This window comes from Penaeus chinensis, chromosome 30 (genome assembly GCF_019202785.1).
Source record: "Penaeus chinensis breed Huanghai No. 1 chromosome 30, ASM1920278v2, whole genome shotgun sequence".
Taxonomy (NCBI): domain Eukaryota; kingdom Metazoa; phylum Arthropoda; class Malacostraca; order Decapoda; family Penaeidae; genus Penaeus; species Penaeus chinensis.
In genome coordinates, this window is record NC_061848.1 from 18,416,076 (window position 1) to 18,426,075 (window position 10,000).

A 10,000-nucleotide genomic window follows, 5' to 3' on the forward strand; every position below is an offset into this window, starting at 1 on the left:
AAAAGAACAAGAATCATACCTCCACGTCCACTTGCTGATGGGTCTCCTGTCTGTGCTATAAAATTTCTTTCCACACTGTAGATCAAGTGGAAGTTGTAGTATTTCATCTTACATAGCTTAAGGAAGTTCAAGCATGCTGAAAGTAAGTAAAATAAAGTTAACTCTTCAAGGATGATATATGGCAGTCATCACAATTAGGTTATGAGTTATTACCCATGGCAAAAGATGCCAAAAGAATTTTTACCTCTTTATAAAAAACATTTCAGTAGTTTTTTGAGTCTCCATTGCCTTTATGTCCTGTGAGCACACATTACATGGCACTGTCACATTCAGAAGATATAGTACACAGTGCTGGAAAAGGACAGCAAAAGTTGCTTCATCCCCTACCATATCTGCAGATTATTTCTTGTACCGACAACTGCCACTTTTAGTCCTCTACAAGAATACCATCTTCAATTTTCCCTACCATAGTGTGTCCATACCTTAAAGATTAACCCTTTTCCACTTCTTTACTACAGCCTTTTGAATAGACTACTTGTTTACCATCCTACACATATGCAAAGTTCTGCATTTTCTAATTGATATATCATTCTATAACAATAACTATCTAGATCATACAAAAAATCAAGTTTGGCAGTAATGTATTTTTTAGTCTACACTTTTATCTCATTATTTCTAAAATATATTTATTCAAATATCACTTTCAATAAGATGAAACCTGACTCCATGTTAAAAAGGTCAAGAAACCTCTTATTGTGTATGATGGCAAGTTTGAGCTTGGACTGATTCTATTGAGTCTAACTACAATTTGCCAGGGATGAAGCTCAATCTTACCAAAATGTATATGGTGGAGGTTTCTTGGCTTTTGACAGAGCACAGTAACTTGAGGTGCTACTTTTGGTTCCTGCACAAAGCAGTAATGTTTATGTTTCTATATCTTTGCATGGTTATATTCAGGAGAATTTTCCAAAATCATATGAATTAAATTTACCAAATAATGATGCTAATACATATGAAACTAGTATTACCGTATTGGACTGCTCATGCAATGTTCATTTTCAGTAGTTTTAGTTAATGGTTGCCAACTATACCAGTACTAATGGCCCTGATAGCTGGGAAGAACATGAAGCATACCAGGGAAATTATGGGTGAAAATTGGGGAAAAAAAAAAAGAAAAAAAAAAAGACAATGATGTGATAAATTAGAGACATGTGATTAAGTGGATAGATTAGACTCCAAGCCTGGAATCTACTAGGGTTCAAAATGTGAAATTAAAGTGTATAAAAATATTCATATTAATAATAGGTAAAGATGGCATAAGATCCAACCCTGTCCAAAATCCATTTATGAACAGTTGTCATGACCGAATCTTCTACTAAGACACAGTAAAAGGAACAAATATATCAATGTGGAGTGACACACTTTTGCATGGTGGAAGCTTGTGATTAATTTTTTGGTAAATATCAGGTTAGTTGATCAGGCTTTATCATGGCAGACCAAGAAAAAGGGGCTATAAGATCCTTTTTTAACAACGGATTATAGGGACAGAACCTTAAACATAATCCATGTTTAATTAGTTCAGTATTTAGCTTTTTACATTTTAAATTTAGTTCATACTCTTAACTTTACCTAACAACTTCCATAGTATTCATTTTTGATGGTTCTGGTTGCTGGTGACTAACACTATGACTGACTAGTTAACATCATAAGCAACCCATTGTTTAAATTTCGTTACTATTGATTGGCAAAATCAGCATTATTAACCCTAATGGCGTCGGGTATAGAAAATTAAAAAAAACTCTACGCTCTGGCGAACGGCGGCAGCGCGACGACTCTGAGCGCGCTAATTCGGTACATCAAGCCGAATCATTGCCTCGGGGCGTTTTGGCGCGGCGCCGCTGCGGACAGCCGTTTTTGCTGTATTGTTATGACGGCGATAGCTGTGACCCGTCGCCATTGGGTTAAAAAAGAAAATCATATCTCTTAAAATTTAACTTGTTCTTTGCAAAACAGACATATTTTTAAAGATCTGAAGGTTAATCAATACAGTATGGAAGCAATAATGCAACAGTGATATTCTTGTGTAGGACTAAAAGTTGTTTTTGTCATTACATGAAATAATCTGCAGACACAAATGGTAATGGTAAGCACTGGTCACAAATTAACTCCACTTGGTGCTCTTGAGAATCTACTCTATCCTGCAATATGCATGACAAGGGGGTGTTGGGAGCAGAGCCCCCCAAACAACTCTCCGCTTGGGCAGCTTAGATTGCTGAACAGATTTTGTGACATGAAGTTGGGGACTTAGTCTCCGGTGAGTGGGTCTATATTGTAAAGATTTACCAGTCAGAAAATATTAATATCCTTGCTATTAATTTTCTAGCCCTCTTGTAAAATCAACTGGCAGTAGGTGATAGCTCTGAAACAGTGCAAAGTTACACTCTATAAGTGATAAGAATTGTTGTATATTTATTACTATAAGCCGGCTACCGGTACTCGTCATTAATTATTCTAATCTTATACCTACAAATTATATCTTACAGAACTACAATACTGAAAACACCTACTTCTGGGTCTCTCTTCCGTGAACAAATCCACAGTTATGTCGCCAATCGTCGTCTCGATAACCACCGACATTTTTAAAACTTTTGAACATGAGGAACTTAAAGATCAATCATGGAAAATTAAGCCGCTCGAAAGCAACCTCCTCGTTATAATGAGAAAATATCAGATTATCGCAGAAAATGCTAAGTCTCCAGCGTATCTTGATTAAAAATTGTTTTTTTCCCTATACATATCTTTAAATACAATGTGTTAGTTGGATGGCGAAGGGAACAAGCCCTCGGGTACACAATCGTAAACAATGCGCATTCGATTTGGGGTCAAAATGATCATAAAAGCTGTTTCATTGAATATGCTACCACAGTGTCTCTACTTCAACCTTATATTATTTATAGATGTTTGGTATTTTGCTGAATGATTTTAGGGTTTCTTGCGTGTAGTAGCACAATTAAAATCCTTTTCGAATGTTCTCGGTCTCCAGAAAAAAGATGGTTATTTTTCAGGAAATCGGTTGTCTAATCATGATTGGCACAACCGAAAGGAATGATTGGACAAATAGCTTGATACAAACGAAAACAATTGTTTTAGGGGATTTACGCTTCTCAAAATGTTTAATTGTTTCAAATATTTCATTAGATTGTGTATACTCATTTATCTATGATACTCGAGATATCTGTACCATTACGCAATCCTTCTTCATACATTTAGTTGTCAACTCTACCATTCTCTTTAATATAATGCATCTTAGGTAATCACCAGAACATATTTTTAAAATACTACAAACTCACATTAAAGCATTCACATTACAGAAACTAAAACATTCATTCATAAAAATATGAAATCCAACTGAAAATCCATGAAAAATATTATTCTTACTATCCGAATCTTCCAATTAACACAAAACCCCCCAAATCCTCCAAAACTAAGCCCAAAAGCGTCCATAATCTGAAAAAATGACACATATCCAGGAGATCAAGCGGCGTGCATCTGGCAACTCCGCTCAGGCCGTGTTGAGGCCGTGGAAATTATCATTAAAGATTAAAAAAGGCTCTGTCTCTTCTCCCGTTCAACCTTGAGTCTTCGAAGTGCGTGTGTGGAATCCCCTCCGCGAGCTGAACAGGATGACCGTGGCCATGCAAGAGCCCTTAGTGCTTTTTGCGAGTTAAAAAGGGCGAGAAAGTTGGTAAGAAAAGTCCGAGGGTTTGAGCCTTATTTTCCCTCTGGGTCTCGCTATCTCAGCTTTTTTCTTCCTCGCTCGTCACTCTTACAAGTCGTGGCGCAACAGTCGAGCCTTTAAGCGTGCAAGTGTGTAAGTGTGGCTGTGTAGATCACGTGTGAGGTGTGAGAGGCTTTCCAGAAGAGGTGGTTGGGTAATCCGTATAAGGTTTGTTATTTGAGAAGTTGTAATGTTATGTTGTTTCACATTTATTCTTCTTTCTCTTTTTATCCAGCATATTTGTGCTTGGGGTCATGATAATTTTGGCAGTGTGGTAATTAGCCAGGCATTGAGGTGGTTTCAATTGGCAGCAGGGAAATGCTGTGGATTTAGAAAAGCATGTCATTTTCCATTTGATATTTCTAAAGGTGACAGCTGATGTGCTCATTATCCAAGACAGGGTTTCCCTGCAATTCTTTGTAAAGCTTTTTTGATTATTTTGTCAAATTTCTGGTGTATAAGGAACAAGTTCATGTGGTTCTCCATATGGCAGAAGAGAAATCTGGAGCACATGCCCCAAAGTGAACCACTTGCTTCAGCGTACGGGAAGGCATAAGGCTTGCAAGGGAGAGTGTGAAATCAAGTACAATTAGGGGTGGGTGATTCTCAAAGGTTATGCAAGTTACCAGGGCTGTATTTGATGTTCAAAAGCTTTTGCTTATTAATCTTATAAGAGACTGCTGTACCCTAACCCCTGATTGGTGTGCTTAATTGGCACCTTGTATGTGTGATAGGATAGGAAGGCCACTGACCTCTCTATGTCTTAATTTTGTAGGAAAACTTGCGATTATTTCTGTAGTTGGTTGCCCAGGCTGGCTTAATAGGTAGGATGATTCTTCTAGAGAGGTTGTGTTAGACTTTGTCCCTATCTTCTCCTCTTTATCATCCCTTTTTTATTATCAGTTCATGATGACCATAGCAGAAAATTGTCTTCGGACATTTTCTTCTGTTAACCCATTGCTGCCGGAGAAATGAATAAAAAAGGGGGTAAATGCTGCACTCATTTTTTTTATTTTTTGTGAAATGTCTCTACACATAAATGGCTCTGCCTTACCTGATTTCACCTTTCCTTGAATTGGTGGGAAAATGTATTTGTTACTATTTCTATGAATATCGATGGTGTTATTTTTTTTATAAACATTATAATTACTATAATGTTATAAACATTAGTAATTGCAAAATAAGATAAAGAAAATATTTTTGTAAATTAAAGAAATGGGTAAACGGGTGAGACAGGCAGTACTCGTAATTGGTTCATTGGTGACTTAGTACATGTGTAGCCATCTACGTGTAAAAACAATTAAGCAAGTAAACTCACAGTGGGCATGGCATGGATGTACGTGACATGCCCGTCACGAATGGGTTAAATGGTAAGTTCAGGTTTTCTATATTTAATCATTAATGGATAATGTGTGTTATGATCTGATATAAATGTAGTAGTACATCAACATTAAATAATTGCTTTTATCTACTTAAAATTGAATTTATGAAAAAAAATGTGTTTGCAACTAACATGTTAAGATCTATATTCTCTGTGTCCTGCAGTCTCACCTTAGTGTAGGATGCTTATCTGTTAGTATTATCTGGCAGTTTGTAAATGTACATAACGTTTTACCAATACTTTCGGTGTGATTGTCTCTTAATCAGTAGTCTCGGCCTTGGTCAGAAAACATAGGAGAATGTTATAAATACATCTGTATGTCTACCGGTGACCTACATTCTGATCACTGCAGCTTGTGTGTCTGCAAAAGCTCCAGCAAAAACCATCTTATCTCCATATATTTTCTGGTGAGAAAGAGCTTGTACACCTCCAGTCAAGTTCTACTTTACCAGAATATGTGTAGTAGATGTTTGTTGATCTTTATCAGTCTTAGTCTCCATGTCAAAGGCATAGAGACTAAGGCAATCATTTGACAGTGTGTCCAGTTAGGTTGATCAGGTTCTTCTGGGCGGAAACAATTTAGTTTGAGAATAATGTTATTGTTTAAAGCTAGTTTCAAATACTAGTGCCTAAAGAACTGATATAGATTAAGGTCGGCAGAATAAAAATCAGAACTGTTAGCCACAAACTATCAGATATATGCTACCTCATTTGGCATCTTCATGTGGTGAAAAAATAAATCACGATAAAAGCTGTTCTGTATTTCAGAATATTGCTTTTTATACTGTGTATTTGTTAGTGCTGCATATTATTGTAGCCAAATTTTGGGGATATCCAAATTTTTAGGGGGAACTCCCAAAAGCATAAAAGGAAAAGTTGAAGTATCATCATTGTACGTGGAGATATGTGAATATATTATGGTGTGAAGCTTATTGTAAATGCAAAAATATTTATCTGTCAATCTCTCTGTTTATAAACATGTATTTTGCCATGTGAAAAGATAGTCTACCTTCATAGTAACCTTCATTTTCAGAGTCGCAGAATGGCAGAGGCTGGCCGGAACAGCGGAGGAATGAACCAGCCGGGAAGAGGCTCTGCATATAGCACAAACTTCCCATCACCTATGACGTACCAGCCCATGCAGGTACCACCATTCCAAGCTGGGTATCAAGACATGTTTGTCCAGTCTTACCCAAGGGTGATGCCCATCTCACACTTCCAGGGTAATGTACTCTGCCAAGACAGTTCCCAGTTTCAGGGGAGTGGACACTACCAAGGAGATAACCAATTTCAGAGCAACAGCCAGTTTCAGGCCAACAGCCAATACCCAAGCTACAATCACTTCCAGAATAATGCACACTTCCAAGGAAATGGTCACTTTGAAGGAAATAGCCACTTGCAGGGGAATCAGTATCCAGGGAACTTACAGTATGAAGGAAATTTTGTGATACCTAGTAATCCAGGAACAAGAATGATGTGTGATGAAAACTACCAGACGTATATCGTAAACAATGCAACACAGGTGCCAGGGATGGACTTGCAATCAAATACAAGGCAGTATAATTCTGTATCTCATAGTGTAAGAAGAGGCCCACCGCCAAAGTCAAATTTAAGGTATAATTCGGGAAAATCAGAACAGAATTGGCCTTTACCAGTGGGGCAAAGCATGCTTCCAAGTGATAGTCAAACTATGGCAGCATCTGGTAGTAGTACTGTTAATGTCTCAAAGGGAATAAACAAAAGTTCACCTGTGACTAGTGATGGTTCTGTTGCAAATGTTGTCAATGCAAATCCACCTCAAAATAACTTAAGTTTTCAGAATAGGACTTACTCTGGTAACAACAAATCAGGGAATACAGCAGGAAACTTTCCGAAAGAGTTACCCCAGAATCCAAATGAGGCTGAAAATGGAGCGTTTGGAGGTGAAGCTAAAGTCAGTCCCCAAGGTAATGATAGTGAAGGTTTTGTAAATGGAATTTCAAGTGAAGGAGGTGTGAAGAATAAGGGAATGAATCGGGGAAGGGGAGGAAGGGGTAGAAGAGGAGGAAGGCGAAACTATGGAACAGACAGGCTGAGTCAAGGGCCAAACATGCCTTACAACTGGTATGAACCTCGAGGAGCTGCATATGACCAGGATCAGAAGAAACGTGACAGGGAAAGTGCCCTGGCAGAGACTGCAGCATTTATGCAGAGGATGAGTCTTGGCCGCACAGATAACCCTCCAGCAAAGGAAGTTGATAACAATAATGACAGAAGATCTAGAGGTGGTCGAGGGAGATATGATCGGGGTGGCAGTCATGGAGGTGACAAGAGGCAGCAGAGGAACAATTCTGAAGAGGAAAAGCAAGGGAAGGAATGGAAGAACAGGCAGGTGCGAACTGAGGATGGGAGGACATATAATGGAGGTTATAGCAATGCTTATGATCTGGCTAATAATCAGGAAAGGCCTCTCAGGCAAGAAAAAAACTTTGGCCGCGGAAGAAATGGACGTAAGAACAATAATGGAGAAGGGCAAGGATTTGATGGAGAGGTAGGAGAGAGGGAAGAAGGTACCTCAGCTCAGGGTCCAAAGCCAGGAAGAGGCAGGGGCAGAGGCAGAAATGACAATGGGAGAAAACTGTGGGGAAGCAGTGAGCAGAGTGATGGGCCAGGGAGGGAGGTAGCCCAAGCACCAGTGAAGAATGAACAGAAGGCAGAGAAGGAGAGCAGCCCTGTTTCAACACCCAGAGTAACAAGTTCAAGCAAAGAGGATGAGCAGACCCAGAGGGACAGACTCATGGAGCAGCTGATGAAGGGAGTGTATGAGTGCATGGTGTGTTGCGACCGCATCAAGCAGCATCATGCCATATGGTCCTGTGTCAACTGCTACAACTGCTTCCACTTAGGATGCATAAAGAAATGGGCAAAAAGTTCCACTGGAGGTGAGTTGGATTGAGAGAAAATTGTATGGAATTAGAATAGTTATCCTTTACTATGTAGCTCAAACAAAAAGTTAAAGATATAAGCCTGTATTTAATTTTTTGGTTAGTTGCTAATTTCAAAAACTTAAATATAGATATGTCATAAACCCCAGCAGAATATCTTGAGTAACAGGCTTGTAAGTGAAATACTCAGTGATCAAATTAGAAATATAGGAATATAACTAACAAAATATTGCCAAAATGAATATCATGGCAGTAGAAAATAAAAGCAATTGCTTTGCTTAATTCTTTCTCAACCTATTATTAGATTTATTCTAATATCATCTCCTTATTTCAATAGAGTCTGGCTGGAGGTGTCCAGCTTGCCAAGCAGCCACGCCAAAAGTCCCAAATGCCTACCTTTGTTTTTGTGGTAAATTGCGTGAACCAGAGTGGAACCGTCGTGACACACCACATTCATGTGGAGAGGTGTGTGGTCGAGGAAGGAAGATTGAGTGGTGTAATCATAAGTGCACTATTCTATGCCATCCAGGACCATGCCCTCCTTGCACAGCATACGTTAAGAAGTTGGTGGTCTATTTGTGTTCTTTTGGATATTTTACTATTGGTAATTTTGGCTAATAGTGTGCTTTTACTTTGGATCCATTGTATTTTTTTTCATAAAGATACTAAAGATGAATATAATTTTTTATCATCATAATTATGATTGCCTTCCTATACCCTTTAAAGGTCCTGTCCCTGTGGAGCCAAAAGTCAGGACGTGCGCTGTAGCATCACTGAGCCCTTCGTGTGTGAGGGAGTATGTGGGAAGGTGCTGAATTGTGGGGGCCACGCTTGTGAAAAGCTATGTCATTCTGGGCCCTGTGGTGACTGTCAGCAGGAAGTAGAGCAGAGTGAGTGGCAATGAATTGGTGTTCATTAAATTTTTTCAGTTTTATGGAGCGGCAAGTGTAATGTTAACCCACTGGATCTGGATGCTTCACCACCATCATGTGCTCCAAAATATGGACATTAGGCTTACTTGAGCGACCACTCTGCCGGGGGTGCAGCCTGTAGGCACATGCATACTTTTGTTCAGTGACAAGACTTCATGCCTCCCCATTTTTCTCTTTTTCTGCTTAAGTCTTTTTTATTTTTCGCTATTTTCCATTGTTTATATTTGTCATTTGATTAGTTTTATCCAGATGGTAATAGACTGTAACCATACAAGAATAAGATCCTGAGCATGGAATAGTGTCCTCCCTTGAGCCAGTGCTCATCCAATCATGGCTCACATATGGTGCATTTCACACTCATTTATTGATGGAAATAATACAAAAACCTCCTCCTTAAATGCAAAAAGAGTCTAATCAAACTTCAAGAGTCTTGTGTACCCATTTGTGAGTCATTCCCGTCGCCCTGGCCTTCAGCTGAAACTCTAACAATGGCAAGTACACGTCACCCTAGCCCACAGCCAAATTTTCCCATAATAGCATGTGGCATGATGGTTATGTCATCTGGATTATAGGGATTAATCTTTGGCACCAGTCATCTTTTGGGATATACTTGTACTTTGGTAACCATTTTTTCTTGTTCTCAGGTGATATTTTTGCAAGTTTTGAAATATTGAATAGAAAGCTCAAAAGAGCCATAAGAACATTAGTTAGATATTTTAAATCAGCATTTAATAATGCTCATGCTATTGTTGTTGTATGTCATCACCTTTGGGACCCAAAGATGGTGGTCATCACGGTTGTAATAGCAGAAGGTTTATGAAATTATTGTGATGACCAACCTAGCTTATGTGTATTGGCCTCCACACATAATAGGTATATGATATATATGTGTGTGTACAGTCAAGGAAAAGAAATAATAGCCTCTGTCTCAGAGAGCTTCCTTTCTGTGCAACAAGTCATAGTGTGGGTAGAAGTAAGAAGGGGG

General features: G+C 38.8%; 2 protein-coding genes across 4 annotated transcripts in view; one reads left to right on the top strand and one right to left on the bottom strand.

Moving 5' to 3' along the window:
- The window catches only part of LOC125041112 (peptidyl-prolyl cis-trans isomerase sig-7-like), a 9,104-nt gene extending 5,333 nt beyond the window's left edge, over positions 1 to 3,771 (bottom strand). The window contains exons 1-2 of one of the 2 annotated variants that reach the window (XM_047635875.1): positions 3,634 to 3,771; positions 20 to 136 (exon numbers count right to left, since the gene is read on the bottom strand). In XM_047635875.1, coding sequence (XP_047491831.1) covers positions 20 to 136; positions 3,634 to 3,697 — 181 coding nt within the window. In that variant the 5' untranslated portion in view covers positions 3,698 to 3,771. Of the gene's footprint in view, positions 1 to 19; positions 137 to 2,567; positions 2,878 to 3,633 lie in introns of those variants that run through there. The other variant, XM_047635874.1, reaches the window with a different exon arrangement.
- Positions 3,565 to 10,000, top strand: part of LOC125041111 (protein shuttle craft-like) — a 24,204-nt gene continuing 17,768 nt past the window's right edge. The window contains exons 1-4 of one of the 2 annotated variants that reach the window (XM_047635872.1): positions 3,565 to 3,745; positions 6,193 to 8,080; positions 8,421 to 8,646; positions 8,810 to 8,973. In XM_047635872.1, coding sequence (XP_047491828.1) covers positions 6,202 to 8,080; positions 8,421 to 8,646; positions 8,810 to 8,973 — 2,269 coding nt within the window. In that variant the 5' untranslated portion in view covers positions 3,565 to 3,745; positions 6,193 to 6,201. Of the gene's footprint in view, positions 3,746 to 3,812; positions 3,947 to 6,192; positions 8,081 to 8,420; positions 8,647 to 8,809; positions 8,974 to 10,000 lie in introns of those variants that run through there. The other variant, XM_047635873.1, reaches the window with a different exon arrangement.